This window comes from Arachis hypogaea, chromosome 20 (genome assembly GCF_003086295.3).
Source record: "Arachis hypogaea cultivar Tifrunner chromosome 20, arahy.Tifrunner.gnm2.J5K5, whole genome shotgun sequence".
Lineage (NCBI taxonomy): Eukaryota > Viridiplantae > Streptophyta > Magnoliopsida > Fabales > Fabaceae > Arachis > Arachis hypogaea.
In genome coordinates, this window is record NC_092055.1 from 127,454,133 (window position 1) to 127,477,696 (window position 23,564).

Genomic DNA, 23,564 nt, shown 5'->3' on the forward strand with positions numbered 1-23,564 from the left:
GTAATTTTTAAAAATATATTTTTTTATTTTTTTTTTAGTGTTTTTATTTTTATTCTTCAAAATTTATACATATTAAAAAATTAAAAAAATTTTATTGATAAAAATTTTTTTTATCAATTTAATGGCTTTCAAACAAACATTAAGGGTTTGTTTGAATGAGCTTTTAAGAAAAGATCTTTTTTTTAAGTTATCTTTTGGACTTGTTTGGGTGAGCTTCTAAGAAAAAATCTTTTTTCGAGTTATCTTTTTTTAAAAGATCTTATAGAGAAGTACAAGTAATTTTATGTTTGGATATCTCATGTAAAAAGGTCTTTTTATCAATCAATTATGTTTGGGTATAACAATATAAAAGTATTTTTTGTTTATTTATTACATAAAAAACATCTTTTTTTTAAGGAAAAAAGATCTTTTAAAAAAAATGTAAATTACAGCTTCTCAAAAAAGATCTTTTTTTATTTTACTAGTGCTTTTACTTTTACTACTAGAAATTTGCCAAACACGTTAAAAAATGAAAAAAAAATCTTTTTTCATTGAAAAAAGATCTTTTTTTTAACAAAATAATGGCGTCCAAACATGCACTTTATCAAGAGATGTAAGAGTAATTTTATATTTGGATAACTCATGTAAAAAAAATTTTTTTTGTTTATTTATTATGTGAAAAATATTTTTTTTAAAGAAAAAAAATCTTTTAAAAAAAGATGTAAATTATAGCTTTTCAAAAAAAATGTTTTTTTTCTAATGCTTTTACTTTTATTATTAGAAATTTACTAATCACACTGAAAAATAAAAAAGATCTATTTTTATTAAAACAAGATATTTTTTATCAATTTAATAACACTTAAATAAGCACTAAAAATCGATTTTTTTAATTTAGCTTTAATTAACCAATTTTAAATAACGTGAATATAATTTTTAAATTTATTTTATTAAATTGGTTAACTATATTTTGCTTTTTTTTTTTTTTTAGTAAGGGGATTTTAGAGTTATGTTATGCTAGAGTTACGAGGTACTTACATGTTTAGTATAAATATGGAAGGTTTTTTTTTTTTTAAAAGGGTTAAGTACGATTTTGATATTTAAAGTAAGGGTTGAAAATTTTTTTCATTCTCAACTTTTTTTTTACTTATAAAATCGTTCTTAAGATTTAACTTAATTTTAAAATTATCCTTTTTACCAAAATTTTAATTTTTATTACTAAACTACCCTTAACTAAAAAAATATAAAATAAAATAAAAAAGAGAAAAACGGGATAAGGGATAGAGGAAAAGGAATGACGCTGGGAGGGGGGTTGTTTCCAAAGAAGAAGAGGGGGAACGGTATAACACCCTACCACACAGAGCTTTACATCTAAGGTGTAAAATAGAGGTGGCGAGACCCTACGATCTCTAAAATAAAATACATATATATATAATAATAGAAAGAATATAATATACGAAGAGCCTTGAAGAGTGGGTAAAAACAAAATTGAAAAAATTAAAACCACAACTCTCAGAAACAACGTAACTTGTGTACAAAGAAAGATAGAGTTCATAAACATAAATATATAGAAAGTAAGAATAGAGGGTCAAGAGTATAAAATAACAAGCTCCTAACTCAGCCTGCGAAGTTAAGACTGGCCGAAAAATATTTACATACATATATACTTAACCCCAAAACCCGAAATACATATATATAATAAATCCTAATTCTCCATAAACCTCTAAGAGGTGCAAAATAAAATAAGTTGTTAGGAGAGTTCTATACATATGATCATATATAAACTATACATCAAAATAAAGCCCCAAAATCCACTTCGCTGCAGAATTCCAGACGCCTAACGAGGTGCCTCTCGACCTGCATTTAAAAAATACAAATATCGTATGGGATGAGAACCAAGGGTTCCAGCATGGTAAAGGTGCCACGTACATAAGATATAAGGTCCTGGGAATACCAGAGGCAATCCTAGAACGCCGACACTCAGATTATAAAACTTAAGAATTAAAACAGAAACCATAAATAAGGGTAGTTTTCTAAGGATTTCTAAACTTAACTAATTCCTTAAATCTAACTAAAACTTAACTAGAACCCTAAATCTCTCTGGTTTTCCTCCGTTCCTCCATCTCTGGTGAAAATACAAAGACAAACAAATAGACAATGGCAAACACAGATAGAATACAGGTAGTACAGATAGCAAATATAACAAATAGCATATTATAATCACTTAGGCAATCTCAATTATTGCACAAGCAAGCAATTCAAACAATATGCATAAGATGCATGCATGTCTTATGGCTGAAGAGTCTCATCTATCAGTTATAAAGCCAAACCTGACATGTCTGGTAGCTAACCCTAGACAGAACACCAAACACGGAGCAAGTGGGATAATGCCTCAACCCTTGCATCTTACCCGCGTACCCGGAGCAGGGGACAACTTCACCCTGCCTCTTACCCAGGTGGTGTTACAGTTCTCAACCCGGAGCAATCGGCGACAGAATTCCACCCTTCCATCTTACCCGGAGCTTCGAACTCTTAAACGGAGCAAGTGGATAACACCACTGCATCTTACCCGGCAATCTCGCCTCTTACTCGGAGTAAGTGGATAACACCACTGCGTCTTACCCGGAGGCATATCTCAATCACTTTCAAGTTCATTTTCATTATTATTCCAATTCATTCATAATCATTAATTCATTAATTCATTTTCCATATATTTTCAACATCTCTACACTTCTTTAACGTATACCCGGAGCGAATGGTCATTTCCAACGCCTCTTACCCGAGCACCTCTATCTCATTTAATTCATTCAAATTCAATCTCCATCATATTAGTTCAGTTAACACTCCTCAAGCTCAAAATCATCACTTCACAATCATAATTCATTACCCCAAAACTTGCTTCACTCCCAAGTTACTATCCTTTCCTAATTTCTTCTCAACCTGAAGTATCCAACTAAGGTTTAGGAGTTAAAAGAGTAAAAATAGAGGTTTAGAAGTTTGAAATTAGGTTTTAAACACATAAAATTAAGTTTGCTGAAAACAGGGATCACGCATATGCGTGGGAGTACATTACTGAGACGTCATGCATATGCGTGGGTCACGCGTACGCGTGGGCATACATTTTTCCATGCTCGCGTACTCAAGCTCCTTGCTCGCGTACGCAAGCTATGCAGAACAACAAAAATGCTGAATGCCGCAGAATTTTCAATTTTGCACTCCGAGCTTCCGACGCGCATAACTTTTTTGTTTTAAAACATTTTTCATCTGTTCTTTGAATGGTATAAACTTCACCAACCCAATTTTCATATGAAATAAGTTTGAAACAATTGGAGGTCCGAAAGTCAAGTTATGGCTCGTCGAAGTTCGGCCAAAAATTAGTTTTTCACAAAAATCCTCAACCTCTATTTTCAATAAAAATCAAACTCAAACCTCAATATCCTACACATATAATCAGCACTACAACACACCATCAACACAATACCACCCCCTTTCATCAACCACCATACTTCACTTTCACAAAACTACCATATATAAACTTCACAATTATACCAACAACCTACAATAAACAATCATATATACATACTCATTATTACCAACTTATCAATCATCACCAAACCATTATTTATCATTCTATTTCCATCATAATCAATAAACACCAACAAATGCTCAACCCACATTATAAATATCATCAAAGGTACTAAACAATTAATATACTCATACATTCATTTCTATCCTAAGGTCATCTAACCTAAGTTTTCACAAGACATTATATATTAAATACGAGAAACCAAAACCATACCTTGGCCGATTTCCTCGTATAACCCGAAACACCACCAAAAGGCACCAAACACAGCCCCAAGGATCCAAGATCTCCAAAGCAATGACACCCAATCTCCACCAAGTCTCCGATGTTTATAACCAAGCTCCAATTTACATATATGCACACCTAATTCACAGTTATCACATATACACATACAAAATTCAATACCCACAGACTTAACCAATGAATTTACTAGACGTTGAGGATTCTTACCGCTTCTATGGACCGAACGAACCGAGCCCAACAATTCTTGCAAGCTAGATCGAACCTAAAGTACCAAAGCCAACAAAATCTCAACATATATACTCACCAAATTTCAAAAATCAAGCGGGTAGAGTAACTGGAGTGAGAATGAGGCTTACCTATGAAATTGTTCTGATAGATTCATAGAGCTCGACGCGGTGGTCGCGTGGTCGCAAACGGTGCAGTGATCGGAGCTCGGAGCGGAAAGTTATGGTGGTTTGATTATGGTGTTAGGTTTTAAACTCTTCTCCCCTTTCCAAAATGTTTCCTAGCGTACATGAGGATTGAAGGGAAGAGAATGAGCTTCAGCTCATTTTATTTAATGAGTTGGTTGGGCTCACAGGTCCGGTTTGGGTCCGATTCGGCCCGTTTAGCCCAATCTTAAGCCAAATTCTTTAAGATTAGTGTCAAAATTCTTATTTTAATTTGTTCTATATTATTAAACTATAAAATTCACATTTCTAATTTCTTTTATTAATATTTAATCTACTAATTTTACGGGGTTTACAAAGGAAAGGTGGGAAAGAGAAGAGGAAGGGTATCTGTCGCTGCTGCTCTTCGCCGCCGCCGTCACTGCTCTTCGTCGTTCAGTCCTCGCCGCTAAATCTCGCCACTCTTCTTCCTCGCAAGCGTCGCATCGTCTGCCCAATCCCTCAACAAGCGTCGCATCGTCGCACTCTCGCCCTCCTTGCTGCTGCCACCGCAACGACGGCGTCCTCTGCATCTGTTACTTCCACAGCGTCGCATCGTTGCACTCTCCTCCCTCTTTGTTCTTCTACTTCTATTACTTCTATATCTGATTCTTCTTCTGTTTCTAATTCTGTATTTGATTCTTTATTTTTTTAGTTTTGATACCTCTGTTACTTTTGTTTCTACTTCTATTTTTATTTTCAATTTTGTTTCAATTTTTGTTTCCAATTTTGCTTAAGCTTCTACTTCATTATTGTTGCTGAAGAAGAAAAAAGAGATGGCTTCATTATTTTTTCTTTTGATTCATTGTTCTTGTGCTTCTGATTCGGATTCAGATTTAGATTCATTATTTTTGTGCTTCATTGTTTTTTCTTTTGATTCATTGTTGCTGATTTTATTATTGTTGTTGCTGGTGATTTTACTGTTGTTGTTGCTGTTGATGGAGAAGAACGAAAAAGAAGAATAAAAATTGGGTATTTTGGTGAGGAAAGAGAAGGATATTTTGGTTCGAAGGACGGTTTTAAGAATAAGTTAAACCTTAGAAACGATTTTATAAGCAAAAAAAGGTTGGAGACAAAAAAAAATTTTCAGCTCCTACCTTAAGTATCAAAATCGTACTTATTTACAAAATACAAATCGGAAGCTCCGATTTATAGAGTGATAAATTCAAATTCAGATGGAGACAAATTGGAGCCTCAGATTTGAGTTGTGCCTTAATTTATATTTATTAAATGTTGAAAAATTGGTAGGTCAGTTTTGAGGTTAAAAAAATTGAAAAGTCCAATTCGATGAGTTAGTTTTGTGAATAAGAAAAAAAATTTAATTTCAAAAATACAATTCTAAGGATCCTATTTGTTATATATATATATATATATATATATATATATATATATATATATATAACTTTATCTTGTTGAAGTCACTTTCTTCTTTTTGTCTATTCTTTACCGTTTTAGCTAGTTGTTTCATACTTTTGCTGATATAAACCAGTGAAAAGAGAGTAGCATTATTTTAAAAAAAATAGAAAATAGAGTTATAGACTTATGGTAAAATTGTACTATTATGGTCAAATTTTGTTATAAACATTTAAAAAAGTAAGATTTATTTGTGAAAATCTTTATCATCTTATTGTTCCTTTTACGTTATCATTTGATGAATGAAAAAGTGTTATTTGTGAAATGATAGATCCTCATATATCAAAGAGGATATCAAATATTTTGTATCGACATCTTGTATCAGTGTTTGATGGATTCGTTCATTTTCAGACCAAGTATGTCACCGACAATACGAGCAAGCAAAAGATTTTTCAATCTATTATGAAACTTGATCACAAGTGTTGTTTATTGAGCTATACATTGAGTTTGAACAATCTGAAGCTGATTGAGATATAGAATGAAGAGATTACAACAGTGATAACGAGGATGAGTTCGAAAGCAACTATGAAGTTGTTGAATCAATAGAAAATGATGATGAAGCTAATTACACCATGGAGGCAGATGTTTCGAAAGTGGCAAATGCACTAGCAAACTATCGTCCGTTCGAAAAGCTATCTTTCATGCGTGCATTGCATTCTAATGCTATGTATGCATCAAAATTTTTTGAATACATAAATGCAAGTATATAATTTAAAAAAAAATAAAAGATTTATAACATAGAAATAATTAAATTTGGCGTAAAATAAGATGACTATATTTTAAGTTATGGAATTAGTGAGGACCTATTAATTTTTTAGATATCTAGTACAAAATAGTATCATTTTGCATATTTTAAAAATTTGTTTATTTTTTGTAAGTGTAATTTTCAAATTTCAGAATTTTACTTATATATAATTAATATATATGTAACTATATTATAAATCCGTGATATAAAATTAAAAATTTTAAAACCATAAATATATTATATGTTTACATAATTATTATATGTTTACATAATTATTTATATATATATATTACATATATTAAAAATTGAAAATGTATATATTTATATATTTAGATTGCAAATTTATTTATATATGTATTATACTATAAATTTAAAATTTAAAATGTATATATATCTATATATTTAAATACATATTCATATTTTATACTTATATTATATACTTATGTAACTTATACATTTATATAAAAAATATAATTTATATTTTGTTTGTACACATGTACAGAATATATTTACGTATTTATTATAAATATATATATTTATATTTATATATACTTGTTAAGTTTATGTTATGGTGTTGTTATAGCAGAACCTTCTATTGTGGCAGACGATAAATTTGTTGTGAGAATGAAATTTAGTTCTCGAAAAACTGTGATTGCCGTAGTCAAATATTATGCTATTCGCAGAGATGTAAACTATAGGATATATGAGTCGGAACCACAGATATTTTATGCCAAGTATACACAGTGTGGCACGTGTTGTGATTGGCTGATTATGGTTAACATGATACATAAGAAGTATTGTTGGGAGATAAAAAGATATAATGGTGGTCACACTTACACTAAAGCCACTATTTTTCAAGATCATTCCAAGCTAGATTTCATCACAATTACAGAAGTAATTAAGCCATTAGTAAAGGTTGATCCATCCATAAAGGTGAAATCTGTCATTGCTGAAATTCAGTCGAAATTTAATTACACCATAAGTTATCGCAAAGCATGGTTGGCAAAGTAAAAGTCGGTAGAAAAAATATTCAGATGTTAAAAAGCAGCCATCAGCAGCCGTCCACTTTAAAACCATGTCTGCATATCAGGGGAATGACTTAGTTCCAGATATTTACATCGAGTCTTTTAAAGTTATTATCCTTGCATTAGAGCATTCAGGCACTATAAGCTAACAGTACAGGTAGACGGGACTTACTTTTATGGAAAATATAAAGGTTGTCTATTGATTGTAGTTTCACATGAGTCAGGATGGAAACAACAACATCGTGCCGATTGCATTTGCTATTGTCGAGGGAGAGACTTTCAATGTCTGGTATTTTTTTTTAGTAACTTGCAACAACATATGGTGACACGGGATGGTGTGGGTCTTATATCTGATCAACATGATTCTATTACTTTAGTCATCGCTTGGAGTAACGGAGCTTGGTCGCCTCCAAGAGCTTTCTACATGTTTTGCATCAAGCATATAGAGTCCAACTTCTTGAGAAAATTTAAGACACCATATCTACAAAAGTTTATCGTCAACATAGGTAATTAAATATATTTAACATACTAATGTCAATATAGTTGTTTGTTATTGTAATGGTTATATCCTGCTTTTTTTCCAAGAGTATTCTAAGACTATGCGTGAAGACCAACTGCGTTACGAGTGTTTATGTGAGCGAGGTGAGGCGTATACAAGGTGGCTGGATAACATTCCACGTGAACAATATGCTTTGACATTCGATAGTGGATATCATTGGGGTCATATGACCACGAATTTAGTTGAGTGTATCAATTCGATTTTAAAGGAACACATAATTTCCTAGTAACTACACTTGTAAAAGCAATATTTTACAGGCTTAATGAGTTGTTCACCAGAAAAATGACTAAAACCGAGGCTTTAATTAATGCTGGCCATGTGTTCTCTGAGCTTGTGACCTTGAAGTTGCATGCAAATCAGCTGGCAGCGGAAAATATTCAAGTTAACTGTTTCGACAGACAGAATGAAGTCTTTGAAGTGCGTGATATGCCTAGTGATTTGGAGTTTGTGGTTGATCTACATTAGCGTTATTGTGATTGTGATGAATTCCAAATAGATCAAATGCCATGTCGCCATGTCTTTGCTTATTGTGCAAATCAGCGGCTGGATTGGCACGTGTACATTTAGGATGTCTACAGGATAGATCATATCCGAAGGGTTTATAGAGCTAGATTTAGGCCACTCAAAAATCCTACTACATGGCTTGCATACCCCGGACCTCAGCTCGTAATGAATCCTTTCCTCAAGCAAGTTACTAAGGGTTGGCCGAAAATAACCCACTTCTTGAATGAGATGGACACGCAAATGATACATGGTCCAAGGCGCAGTAGGTAGTGTAGGGCCGAGAGCCATAGCCGTAGTAGATTCCATCAACGTGGTGGCACCAGCACAGGAGGTGCTGCTCAAAATACCTGATAGTAATCCAATTATGTGTTATTTCCATAGTAGTTGGTCCAGAGACCTCTCTTGATAGGGGATATCTTGTACAAAACCAAATTGTCTCTTGCACCTGTCAGTTGCATGCCATTCAAGGGTCTCGAATGCTATCAACGGTGCCATTGCACTCCAAACCTGTGAATGATGAAAGATATCTTGGGGGGATGGCGTCTGGCTCAATTCAATCAACACCATAAGCTTCCCAAACAAACTGGAGGAAAACAAATAATGGAAGATTATTCACTAGAAACTGGAACCAAAGATGCATGTATATCGAGATCATAATATATTATTTAATGAAATCATACCTGGCCTTCCCGAACTTCATCTAACAATCCCTTAAATTGAAAACAGTATGATATCTATATGACCCATTAGCCCACTCTGAGTTACACCATCTGGCATCATTTTCTTTCATTAGTAAACTATATCAGAAGAGACATTCACATACAAAGTAAAACAAAATGTCCAAGTTATTAACAATTATTATTACTTGTTAGCAAGTGGAAAATAGCATTAGACACTAGAAATCGGGGCAAGAAATGGCATATGAATCCAAGCCCAGATATCTAATAATGTCAACAGACCATCACACTCTTAACAGTCAAAGCTCGATATGCTGCACAATGCTCTATACAAATGTGCTAGGGATGCCGATCCCCAGCTGATTTTGTAAATCCGAGAGAAGTTGCGAAGAAGTGGCATAAATTTTCAGTGAACCACTAACTCAGACTTATCAACAAACAAGATTGACCCAAACAACAACAATATATGACACTTCACGTACTTCTCCATAGAAAATCTATTATTCAGATGTAATCTGTCTTTCACATTTTTAATCCAGTTCATCTTGATGTAACTTCCTCTACAATCATCGGCTCTAAGAGCAACCCCAAATTAGTGTAAGTATTCGGCTTCCATGGCCTCGTGACTAGTCATAGTTGTTCCTGTCACCGGAAGACCATCTATCCCAATACTTAGGATAAGAGACATATCTTTTAATGTAACAGCGGATTCACCAGTTGGAAGATGAAAAGTATCAGTATCAGGGTGCCATCTCTCTACTAAACCTGTCACTAAAGCCGAATGTTCTTGGATCACTCCAACTTGAGATACGTGATAAAACCCAATGACATGCAAAAGAGGATCGACAATCAAGTTGTATGCATTTGGTGGATTCATGTGATACACTTCAAAGTTCGTGAATCCTATAAAACATAGACAACTAATATTTCAAATTGTCTCAGTTAATTATTAATCAGTTATAAATTAAAATATTCATAATCAACATTAAATTAGCATGAATATTAACCCAACAAAATCTTGTTATCAACAAAAATCAAACCAAATTATAAATATCTTATTTCTAAAAACTAGCTTCTGTACTAAATTAATTAGTATAATTACAAAAGTTTTACTCAAAATTAATTTTAACTAAATTAATATCCTAAATAATCTTACTATAAACAAAATTCAGCCAAATTATATATATTTTACTTCTAAAAACACATAGTAAAAAATGTAACTATGTAATTAATAAATAGGTTTATCCTACATGTATACATACATAAAAGTAAAATACACATTTATATTTTAACATAGAACCTAAATATTAATTATTTCCACAAGCTTAGTTATTAACATTAAAATAATGGCCAGCTATATGGTACAGATTTATGCATATAGATGCAAAGAGGTGTTGATAAATGGCAAGGATGCTCCTTGTAGGTAACAGGCTTGGCAGAGCTCTGTAACCTTGTCTGCCTTGGTAGTTGAAGGGGGAGCCAGCTAAAGGAATAAGGAGCCGATGTTAGAGATCCCCAACTGGATTTAGGGAGTGGGTTGGGCCATTGTTTTAGTTTTTTATTTTTGGCCATGAGTGGCCTACAAACACAATGACATGAAAAGAAGGTAGCCTGAGAGAACTGGACCAGTCACAACAAGCAGCAACACGGATGGGAGCGGGGTAGAACAGCAACCTATGGTGAATTTGGAAGTTGGAATTGATACCATGGTTGAAGCAGGAGTAGTGGGTGAGTGAAAGCTTTGGATGGATGACAGTCGAAGGAGATCGGTGGCCAATCCAGGGAATCATTAATCGACAGGCGGACTACTTCATCGTCGCGCGGGAGGATCTTCCTATGGAGGTGTCGCCAGTGGAGAGAACTGTTCGAGCCAGCTCAACGCCATCAAGGCCTAACTCCAGACCCGAAGATCAATCGGAGGAAGGACACATTATCTTGCACAGGTGAATATAAAAATCGTAACACGTACCAATTGCAGAAAATAAGAACCGATTATAGTGAGTAAACTCTATCGTAGAGTCGCATAAAATGATTAAGTAGATGTGATAATAATCTTGAAATAACGTTTGTTATTAACGATTGTTATTATTTTCTAAATTTATTGTAGTGCCATTACATCTTATTTCCACCACGAATCTCTTTTCGACCAAAAAAGATTATCAAATGCGAGTGATCAACTAAGTTTACTCATAAATTTCAGGACTAAGTGCCGAGCTGTATGGACTATGTGAAAATACATAACGTCTTGTTTATTCACATTAAACACAAAGGATAAAAATACATAATGTGTTCCTTGTTCATTGATTTAAACCTAGGTCCGGTTTGTTGCGAATAAAAGGTTCGACGAGAAATATTTTTATTCACTCAAATGTGATTGTTGTTAACTATTTTTTTATGGTTCACTAATGGTACAAAATGTGTTTGTTATACCTTTAACATTTGTGGGCTACTTAGGATAACCGACTAAGTCAACTGATAATCATCCTCATCATTTAATAAATTATTTTCGGGAAAGTGATTTAAGTTGCCAACCAAGTTTATGTTATCCTATACACCGCAATTAATACCATGATCCTCACACTTCTGGGAACACAAAAGGAGAAAGAAAAGGATAACACAACCTAAAAACAACATATACATAATCCTGGTAATTGGACTTCACTGCCCGATCGTCCAGGAGATAGTAGTTCAAGGTGCTTTCCAGAAATCTCCAGTAAGAGGCGTATCATTTCCTACGCATTATCGGGAAGATGGGGATCCGTGGAGAATCTGCCAAATGCAGAGAGAGCACCCGTACGCATTACTGGATGGATCAGAACGAAGAACCTGTGAATAATTCACACAACGGTGAAGTCTCGTGTTTGGAGTTTGTTTATAAGCTGATGAACTGGCCAAATTGGTTGAACCATTTGATTTTATTATTATACAGAGCCATTTCTTTGCACCACACTTTTTATTATATTTGATACTTCATATATTTTGTGAGTCATGAGTCTGAGGAATACATAATGCAAAATTGGTCTTTTTTTTACAATTGGAAGTTAAATCTTATTTTCTATTGGATAAAAATTCACTGATTGAACATCTTCCATGAGAATTGAAAATCTTAATATCTTCTAACAAAAAACTATCTTAATTAATTTTGGATTCTTTTCATTTTGAAAGTGATATTCAGTTAGAACAATAATAAAAGAGTTTTCAAAATGAGTCTTGGTTATTCTTGAAGAAATTGAAGTAAAAAATTAAGGCTATTTGAGGTGAATATGTTAAAATGTAGCTATGTTACTATCAAATTATAATGGAATGCTTAAATTACGAGAAAAATGTCAAAATGTAGCTATGTTACTACCACAAGAAAAAAGCAATAGTTTTAAAATATTTTATACAGCCTCTAAAATGATGCCTAATAATAGTAGAAGAGAACATACTTGTAAAGTGATAGGTTGAATTTCTTCATGATATCTGAACTTAATGTTGGGTAGTTAAGGTATCCAATTTAGTCATTTTAAAAACCATGTCGCAGCATGTATTACAGAAAGAGAGAAGGGTTGCAAAACAAATTTGAGGTGAATATGGATACCACTTTGAATACATGATCCTCCTAATTCTGGAAATACAAAAAAGAAGACATATATAAGCATCACACTATGTGTTAAGAAGACTCCCGGACCAAAACCAAAACAATTATCATCTGAGAAGGTTCGGCTACTGTTCATGAACTTGTCGCCAAAGTCTCACGAAGAGTCAGAGTCGGAATCCACCAACTTCATTTTGAAAAGTATTGAAGCATAACAAAACCACAGGCAAAGTGCTCTCGATGGATGAGGAAAAAAATGATACCAATTGTTCAAAAACTGCATGATATAGTTTCCGAACATTTAAAACTACAACTAATGTAATTAATTTAACCAAACAAAAAATTAAAAAATCTTAATTACACCATTTAAATTCTCTTATATTTCCCTTGTATTTAAAATATAAAAATCCCACCCAAAAACACTAATATAAAAGTAACTACAACTAATGTGAGAAAGGGTTCCTGGTACATGAGAATCATTCATAAATAATTCAGAACTCTACAAAGGTAACCAAATATTCACTCCAAAGCTGATATTAACTTACTTTTCCTACAATTCATAAGCAGGTTTAGCATCAGATTATTTTTGATAGGTATGTAAGTAAATTCACAGCAAACAAGAACGGGCTTAGCTTACCTGTGACATATTGTGTATTTGAAACTCAGACTTGATTGTAATTGGAGTTAGGCTTTACAACTTTTGAACAAAGACAAATATTATGAAAGAAAAGTGTCATCATCACATATTTTTTCCTATAAATAACAAAACATGCAGCAAGAATTCATAAAGCCTGAGACTTAAATATAGAAATCTAGAGTTACATAAGGCAGAGAAAAAAAAATTTTCCTTGAACAAATCTTGACTTGCATCACAAACTTAATATTTAAAACAAAATAGAGCCATTACATGACATTAGACTGTCGACAAAGCAATAGGTCAACCCTTGTGGCACAATCTTATATCAAAATTAAGCACTCTGAAATTAATAGCTTCAAGCCCAAAGGGATTTAAAATGATGGAATATTATAACAAACCAAATCAAGTTCACCCCTACTACTATATACAAATCTAGAAAACTAAGATCCATCAATAACATTTTAACCATTGAATTATACGAGATGTAAGTAGCACAAGTACCAGGGTAATGACAGAATTAGAGACTAGGGAAAGGGTAAGACTGACAGACTCACTAGATTTATATTACAATCCTCAGAGTTTAATTTGTGGAAGAAACTAAATATGGAAGGAAGAGTTGAACATTAGACACTTGTTAATCACATCAACATGACATTTTGATTACTATAAAATCGAACAGAGCAAAAACAATGAAATTCATACCTGCAGGAAAGTGTTCGAAGGTAATTGAAAACAAATCAAAACAATGAATAGGAGGGCTTTAGGTCTCGAGCGAAGCGATTTTCTGATCCCCTCCCCTTCGCCACAGGTAGCCTACTCGAGAGGTAGATAGGGCTCCGATCGGCCGGGGGGGTGGAATCTTTGGCTCTATCGAACATACAAGTGGTCGTTTGTTTTTGTGGTGATGATAGTCAAAATTTGGTATTTTTTCAATTACGGACTAAATCAGAACAGCCGCAATTACTGATCGCGCTGGAAGCAGAAGTGTGAACGGCCATACGCAGGCAATGCAACACCCACCAGGCTATGACATGAATCCGCGTCTTTGATCAGCATCGGTTTCCAGGCGTGATCCTCCGCGATGGCACCACCACGGCGACTGTATCCCTCTCCCTGCAACCTAGGGTTTCATTTTTGGGGAGAAGATCTTCGTTTTTACTTCACTCTCCATGGATACTGTTGAACCTGGTTACTCTTTTTTTTTCTCCCATTCACAAAAAAAAAAAATATGCAGGTTTTTTTTTTTAATACCCAATCCATTGCTATCAAAGCCCACTTCAACAAATGTATCAGCTTACATTTGAATCAAGAAAGTTTGGCTAACTGGCTCAGCCACCTTTAAGACAGACAAGCCCTGCAAAATAGCACCAGGTGTTCATCCCATACTCATTCAAAAGGAATATCTGTAAATCTGTACCAAATTGTATCTGTACCATAGATTGACCCTAAAATAATTAGTTGTAATCTCTATCATATAACATTAAAATAACTACAAAAATATAATCGATCTACTTTGTTAAAACAATTTTACTTTAATCTTAATGTTACCAAAAAATTAAAATTAAAATTTCTGTCTATTCTATTATAACAACTATAGATAAATTAAACTAATAATTCTAATTTATATTATCATACAATCTAAAATATTTATTCACATTAATCACAAATTCTAAATTAAACTCTATTAATTTAATTTAAACATTGTTCAATTAAATTGGTATGCCACTAACACTAAACAAAATTTAGCAAATATTCTAATATATGAAATATTATCAGTAAAATTCACCTATTTCCATTCTACTCTAACAAATACAATAAACAAACTAACTACACCCACAGATTATTATTATTATTATTATTATTATTATTAGTTTTAAGACTCGTGCCAGGCATGGGGACATAAAAGCAACGGCCTCTAAGCATAAATAACAGAATCCCATTGTGGCAATATTCAACAATAGCATATTCGCAAGTAGTAGCTACAGTCCTAAGGAGACGGAATGCAAACAACATCTTGAAAAGATGACCAAAGAGCCAAACAACAAACGTACCATTCAAGGCAGAATGGATTGCAGTAATTTGACAAAAACCTCTCTGTAGACAACATTAATAGTATGATTTGAGACTGTGCCATTAGAGCCAACAACTAATATCTTCAGACTAGAATAACTGTTGACCCGAGAGAGTACAACATAAAACTGACCATGAGTGAAAACAGGTCTTGGAAGATACACGCCAACAGTTGATAGTGTTTGTCCCTAGGACTTGTTTATGGTCATTACAAAGCAAAGTGCAATCGGAAACTGTCTCTAGGTAAACCTGATCGGTAATGTTTCATTATTAGGGACCATATTCATCCTGGGAATAAAGACAACTTCACCAATATTACGACCTGCTAATATGACGCCCTCAATGACATGATCACCAAGTCGCCTAACTTGCATTTGCGTACCGTTGCATAGTCTATTAGATTGGTCAATATTGCGAAAAAGCATGACAGGAACACTAATTTTAAGAACTAACCTGTGTTGAGGAATTCCAGAACAATTCAACGCATTCAACGACTCTGTGCTCATTGTGTATAATTTAGATTCTAAGTGACCATCTTCATTAAGCATCGTGTCAGAGCTCAGGTAAACCTTTTCATTTCCAGGGATCAAAGACATCACATGATTATTAACTTCAGTCACAACATCAAGTGTTGGTGCCAATATACTCTTGTCCTTAAAATAATCCAAGCTAGAAGTACGGAGTAAAATGTCAGGATAAACAAACAACACCAAATCATGGAGACCCAGAGACTCAATATCCAATAGCAAGTTGTCTGGTATTCTAATCACCGATTCGCCATCAGTACTGTCTCTTAATAACCCGTCACCTATTTGAAGCAGCTAGTCAGCAAATTCTTCTAACTGTACATTGTGGATATCTTGCGGATCACGACCCAACCTCATGTTTTCGGTCAATTGCAACACCTGGCAAGATTGCCACAGGTACGAAGCATTAATACACGCATGAACAATCTCCTCCCGGGAACCACGAGGAATCACAGGCAATATCTAACGGAAATCACCTCCCAGAACAACAACTTTTCCTCCAAATGGAGCATCGGGATTATATCCATGATCAAAACGAAGAACATCCTTAAGGCACTTGTCGAGCACTTCAAAGCAAAATTTGTTTAACATAGGTGCCTTATCCCATATAATTAATTTTGCAGATGAAATAAGATGTGCGAGAGGTGTGCCTTGCCTTATATTACAAATGGAATCTTGGTTAACACTGAGTGGAACCTTAAAGCGTGAATGAGTAGTTCGCCTATTAGGCAACAATAGCGCTGCAATGCCACTGGATCCCACATTTAGAACAATATAACCTTTCGACCTTATTGAAGCGAAAAGTGCATTCCATAGAAAAGTCTTTCCAGTTCCACCATATCCATAAACAAAGAAAAAATCACCTATGCCACGACTGACTGCATTGAATATTGTGTCGTACGCGACACGCTGGTCTCGATTCAAGCGGAAAACTAAATCGACAGAAATACTTGCCAACTTGGTTTTATTGAAATTGAGCTCATCAAAGAAGATTGTGTCAGGAGGTTTAATGGAATCCACCAAATTCGGAAATGGCATGTCAGTAAATTCTTCAAGTGTCCTACCATTCGGCGGCAACAATTTTTCAATTTTGGCAAGAGTGGTGGACTTGATCTCGTCAGCAGAATGCTCGAAACCTAAACCCATAATAGAAGAGGTTAACATCACAAACTACTTCGCCATAGTGCTAAAGAACAAATCCATAAAAGACAGCAGTATAATGAAAAAAGAAAAGGGCAGTTTTTAAATAGCTAGATGTGAATTTGGCGAAATAGATAAATAATTGTGCCAAAAAATGCAAACTTCACCTAAATTATGTGTCCTGTCAAACATCGTGTCATCTGCACAATGTTGCCAACATTGTTCCCAGACCATGTTGGGGCGGACCATGTTATTTGACATCAAAAGCATTGCAAACAACCTCCTGATATAATTCGGTGAAGCCCACGAACTGGCTTCATTAATTGCATCAATAAATTCCCTGTCATCTTGTAACAGCCTGAGAGCATAACAGGCTTCTTTGAATGTGTCGTACACAACGCCACCAACAGAACGAATATCAACAAATCTCTGGCACCCTTTTTGATAGTTCAATAACAAACGAAGATAGTACTCATCTCCATGCGAGTGAGGAATATGTTTGAGATGACCAATCACATGCCCTTGCTTCCGCGGCTTCCATATATGCCCTTGCTTATCCCAAAAAATAAAATACGACGGCATCTCTGCGTAGGTTAGGGTATGGGCAACATCAAAATCCTTGTCAGCCTTCAACCATCCAATAAACATATTATCCTTTGAGACCGCAGTCTCGATTACATTTTCAATAAACTGATGATCTTCATACAAAACATTCTGTTCATTTGGCAAGTGGAATGGAAGGCGTATGACGTTAGGCTCTTTGAACTGAATCTCAAACCTGAATAGCCTCCAAGATGCCTGGCAGAAAAATATATATCAGCAATTATAGTAATTTTGGATTTCATCCACAGTGACAACCGAATCATCTGAATCATGTGATCAGAAAAATGAAGCTGTGACACGGTCATTACTTTTGTGCATGTACTTAAACAAATACTTTATAGCTGACGTCTGGCAAGTGTACTCAACGTTTATGTGACAACCATACTTAAGAAGCAACGTCGCATTATAGGGAATAATGAACCGATTGTCAACGTCAACATTTTTCTTGCTCGTTGTACTACCATTATCCGAACGTTTATACTTTGGGAAACCTGCACTGTCTATGGCTGTTTTCTCACGAAAAGCCATCGGATAGAACTTGGAACATTTTCCGTTAACCATACATGGGCTGCTCGTATTTAAAACCCCATAGGGTCCATGAACCATGAACTTCTAGACTAATCTGTGTAGCTTAGGTTGCATGTGTTCGTCAGGTATCTCAGCTGAGATATGATGGTCAATATCATTGGAGGATCGTGGTTTTTCGTTTGGATGAATAAATAACAAAATGTGACAGTAGGGAAGGCCACACTTCTGGAATTCAACTGTGTAGACAACTAAATCAAAGGACAGGAAAAAAAGAATACACTGTGTTAGGAGACAAATAACAAATGATATAAAAAGACTAATCTGCCAGTGTGAACTTGAAAGAGACTCAATGAAGAATGATTACTTGCTTTTGGCTTTCCAAATATAGACCCATTCTTTAAGTCTTTTAGTAATTCGTCTAACTTGATCTTAAACACTCTAGATATGATATCCGGCCTGTCACTTGGCTTTAATGAATATTTGGCAACACATTCTTTAACCTCATTCCACTCTAGGTTACATGTGATAGTAATAAAATAGCTAGGATAACCGGCATACCTGCATATAGCAAATGCATCTTTACAATTGTTATACATGTATCGGGGACCATCGACAAAGGACGACGGCAGGATAACTCGTTTGCCAGTTCTAGCAACTTGTGTTTCCCCATGAATTAGGCACTCATGAAGCCCCTGTAGTTGATATGAGCGAAACTTGTTCTGGGGGTGCCTGTGATATTGAAGTCTTTCAGCCTCTACCATCGTATAACTATCCACCAAAAACTGTTGAAACAAATGTCTTGATTTTAGTAGAACTTGCGACTCATGTGCCCTCATTTGAAGTCGAAAAGAAAAAAAAATTCCCTCATGCTAATGGTTTCTCGCTTATGTAAATTTTGCTTAGATCTTTCTTCGAATATTAAATGTCGCTCATAAAGCCATCTTCTCCGTATGGAAATAGCAAGGTATACTGTAGAGCAAGGTACTGAGGATGATTAACATCAATTCGTTTCAATTGATTTGAACGTGTCTGAATGATAACATCTCTTGCAAGGTTTTCTATATCAAAATCACCTATAATAAGAGTTGCAACTTCAGATGCTGATGGTAGATTATATCTTCTACCATTCGTATTCCTCTTCTTAATAAGACGAAGCTGTAGCGGAGTGGTTGAATCTTTAGCGAACCTTTGCCTAGCATACCGAAAAGACTTAGCAAGAGAGTTATGGGAATTAAGCATGTCGCTGAAGTCGGCCACAATTGTCTGATCAATGGAATTATGATGATAAGAGTGGCTACAAAAAAATAAAGACAAAAGGATAAATCAAGGTAACAACCCAAGAAAGTATATGATACGTAGTTAAAATATAAAGGGTTGAAAAATTTGGGAGAATGACCAATAAAACCAACTCACCCAACTGCTTCAATCCTGATTTGAACTTCATTCTCCGTATCATAAAAATAATGTTGTGCAAATTTGGCTTGCTAGACTGTTGTGGCATCAAACTCCCAATGGAATGATAATTTTGGCCACTAATAACAAACATTGGAGGAGCGGTTCCCTTGTTAAGTGTGTACTAAATCTTTCTAGCCATGGATGTGAATGAAAACATACCATTGAAGGCCTTGATATGTTTTAGATAATGCACAGTTCGTTTATCACCACCATCCAACAACAACACCAACAATGGAGGCGGAACCGGAAACAAAGGCGGCGTGACCTTCCCACTCATGCAACAAATGCCAAATAATATAGTGTTATTTGGCTCCAGCTTTCGCAAGGTGCTCGTGCATCCACATGTTCGCACCACAAAAAACACAACTTTGCATAGGTGGCCCAATTGACCAAACATCTAGTGGACAAAAAAAAAATCAAGACAAATTAAGTGATCTAGTTATGCATGCATCGGTCTATATAACGAAAAACTCATAGTGAATGAGAGTTACCTGGTTCAGTAGCAGATGCATCAAAGACTTGAACTTGGACACTGTTGGCCTCAGGAAAAACAGGATTTGTGGGCTGGGATAAAGGGGAATAGGCAACATGCCTGCGTATTTGATTAGCTCCAGTTAGCAATTGTCAGAGTAAAATTCGAGACAAATAAAAGAAGTGGAGTTGGTGTGCAGAACAATCCGCTGCAAGAGCACTGCACAACCGTGGATGCAGTTATGACTGGGGAAACAGGTTCCATGCTCATGGTGAGCAACACCGAACCAACTAATGGGAAAATTCGTTGCAGTGCGACCTAATTGGTTGCGTCAAAGGTTCGAGGAAAAGACATTATTCAACCATAACTTACGTCCTATGTGTTATGGCACGCTTCGGATTGTCCCTGATCTTAGAAACGTTGCATGGAGACGGCCCTGCAAGGGAAACAGGGTGTTAGACGCGGTGGGAGAAGTTAACTTGGTGTTGTCAGACAGGGAAAAAATATCACCAATACTAATTAAACAACCGGAATGATCACATCAACTAAGAGAGATAAGCGGTAATCCATGCATGTGGGGGGAAGACCCTAACGTTCGATCGAAAGTCAACGAACCAAAGAAAGAATTTACAAACAGAACCATGTTCAAATAACGAAGTAAAGGTAACCTTGCACTGCAACAACCGTGGCGGGTAATTAGTCCGGCACACTGATAGTGCTCTGGGGCGGCACATATATCTATATGTTAGGATCATCTGTAACAACATAAATCAACGTTGCATGTTAATAAGGCATACATAAACAAATCAGGAGACCAACGACCTCACATGAACACAAAATTGCCAACATAAGCTAACTTGTTTCATCGTATGAAAAGCATGGAGCATGTACAGAAAGAAAGATAGGAGCAAAATGAGGGTAAACACTGAGCGAATTCATCCAGAGATAACCAATAACAAACCATTCTCGGGGCCAGCTGGGCACAAAATCCTGTTCACTCGTTGCCTCTTATTGCTCAGCAAATTCATCCGTCGTTGCCGTGCGAACTTAGCATGGTGGTCCATGGAACCAAGCCAGCGGAAGGAAAGTAGAAACCTTGGCAAAAAGGCTAGACGTGGGGAAGATTTTTGAGACAGCTGTGCAAAATCAGTTAAGTTAATGCCAAAATTCAATAGCACTTGGCCGGCCAGGAACAACAACACGCAATGCTAAAAGTCAGCACAGAATGGCAAGATGGGGAACGACCGAAAGTGATGTGTTAGAGAAAACGTCAAACTTGGTCAATAAAACCCACCCGTCGTCAGTAGTTTGGTTTATCTTTGACTATCAAGTAACCACTTTACAAAGGGAAAAGATTAAATCGCCATTATGTGACCTCGAGGAAATTGAAAATACAATGAGGCCAATACATAATCGACCGATGACCTTGAAATAACGAAAAAAAAGGATGAAGTTGGCTCATAATGGCAAATTGTAATAGCAAAAAGAATGTCACTCTGTCTAATTGTAATAACAAAATGAAGACTAGAACATGAATAAAGGAGTTCGGGCAGCCAAAAGTTCAGTTTGACTACTGTACCTTGATTTTTGAATGTAAAAAAGCTTGATGGTCTCACCCAAAGGACATATCCATCATAGCAGACTAAATTTACGCTATTGAATTCAGGTTAAAACATTTACGCTCTATCCTTATAGAGCAAAGAGGAGTTGGCAAAGGTTATTGTGGAATGTGTGTATGAAGAATGTGATGCTTATTCAAATTTAATCGTGTGAATAATATGACAATATGGTCAAATGGGTGTGCGCTTAACTGATATATATTCTTATGCATCTGCAAGGATTGGTCGCAAAGCAGGATCCAAAACAACTTTAGCGACGAATCCACTCGGAGAAGCTGCCAAGATCTGCATCTAAACATATTATCAGCAACTTATAATGGTTAGTTAACCCCAGGAAGAACAAAACACCTGCTTTTGTAGGATACAGACAAATAAGAACCTATTGGTTAAGATAAATAAATGCAGTTGTTACCTCATGCAACCGGTGGACTCTGTGGTCACCTTGGCGAACCGATGTCGACTTGACTAACCGGACCTGCATGGGAAGTAGTTGAAGCAAAATATATAGGACAACCAAGGCTGTTGTTTCGGTATTCTGGACGGCCGTTGGTGTTGCCACGTACAGGAGAGGGGGGAGGAGTATATCTGAGGGCAAATGGAGGTATCACATCGCCCGTCCGAAACACATCACGAGAAAGGGCGCCTGGACGACGTGGATCCATGATAATCAGTGTTGGACCAGTGGAGTTGCTTCGAGTATGTTGTCTTGGATAAATAATGCGGGATCCATCAAGGTTCCTTATGGAGATCAGTTATATTTTGATTGCCATATGTAGAAGTGACATAATTCAATGCAGGAATCGAAAGATAAGGGAAAAAAATTAAAGGAACCCATACCAGTATTTAATATATATATATATATAAATAATGATATATATATATATATATATATATATAAAAGATATATAAGTATATATAAGATATATAAGATATATAAGTATATAGTATGTAATTTTATAGGATTTATATAATATATATTTATATAATAATTATAAGGATACATATATCATCGTGTAGGTCATGCATAGGTAACTTCACATGCAACACTAATGCATTCAGATACATGGATGGAAATGATGGCTATTTGCGGCATACAGCATAATTATCTATCCCGGTCAGGGAAACTATAAAGCATTGAAATGCCGTTGATCACAAATCTAGGGATAAAATAAAAAAAAATTACCCACAACATGGCAAAGTACCATTCAGGAAACAACGAAAAGTAGAACAGGAAAATGACATGTTGATTAAACATGCTTGGGAGCATCATTGGTCGCAAAGCAGGATCCAAAACAACTTTAGCGATGAATCCACTCGGAGAAGTTGCCAGGATCTGCATTTAAACATATTATCAGCAACTTATAATGTTAGTTAACCCCAGGAAGAAAAAAACACCTGCTTTTGTGGGATACAGACAAATACGACCTTATTGGTTAAGATAAATAAATGCGGCTGTTACCTCGTGCAACCGGTGGACTCTGTGGTTGCCTTGGCGAACCGATGTCGACTTGACTAACCGGACCTACATAGGAAGCAGTTGAAGCAAAATATATAGGACAACCAAGGCTGTTGGTTCGGTATTCTGGACTGCCGTTGGTGTTGCCACGTACAGGAGAGGGGGGAGGAGTATATCCGAGGGCAAATGGAGGTATCACGTCGCCCGTCCGAAACATATCACGAGAAAGGGCGCTTGGACGACGTGGATCCATGCTAATCAGTGTTGGACCAGTGGAGTTGCTTCGAGTATATGTTGTCTTGGATAAACAATGCGGGATCCATCAAG

At 35.5% G+C, this 23,564-nt stretch overlaps 1 protein-coding gene across 1 annotated transcript; it reads right to left on the reverse strand.

Annotated features, from left to right (window-relative positions):
• Positions 1-15,676: 15,676 nt before the first annotated feature.
• LOC112786325 (uncharacterized) lies at positions 15,677-18,235 on the reverse strand. The gene is made up of 4 exons (XM_025829715.1): positions 18,005-18,235; positions 17,272-17,902; positions 16,441-17,100; positions 15,677-16,245 (listed from the first exon to the last, which is right to left on the reverse strand). Exons 1-4 carry the CDS (start codon positions 18,233-18,235, stop codon positions 15,677-15,679), a joined length of 2,091 nt encoding a protein of 696 aa, XP_025685500.1.
• Between the last annotated feature and the right edge of the window lie 5,329 nt (positions 18,236-23,564).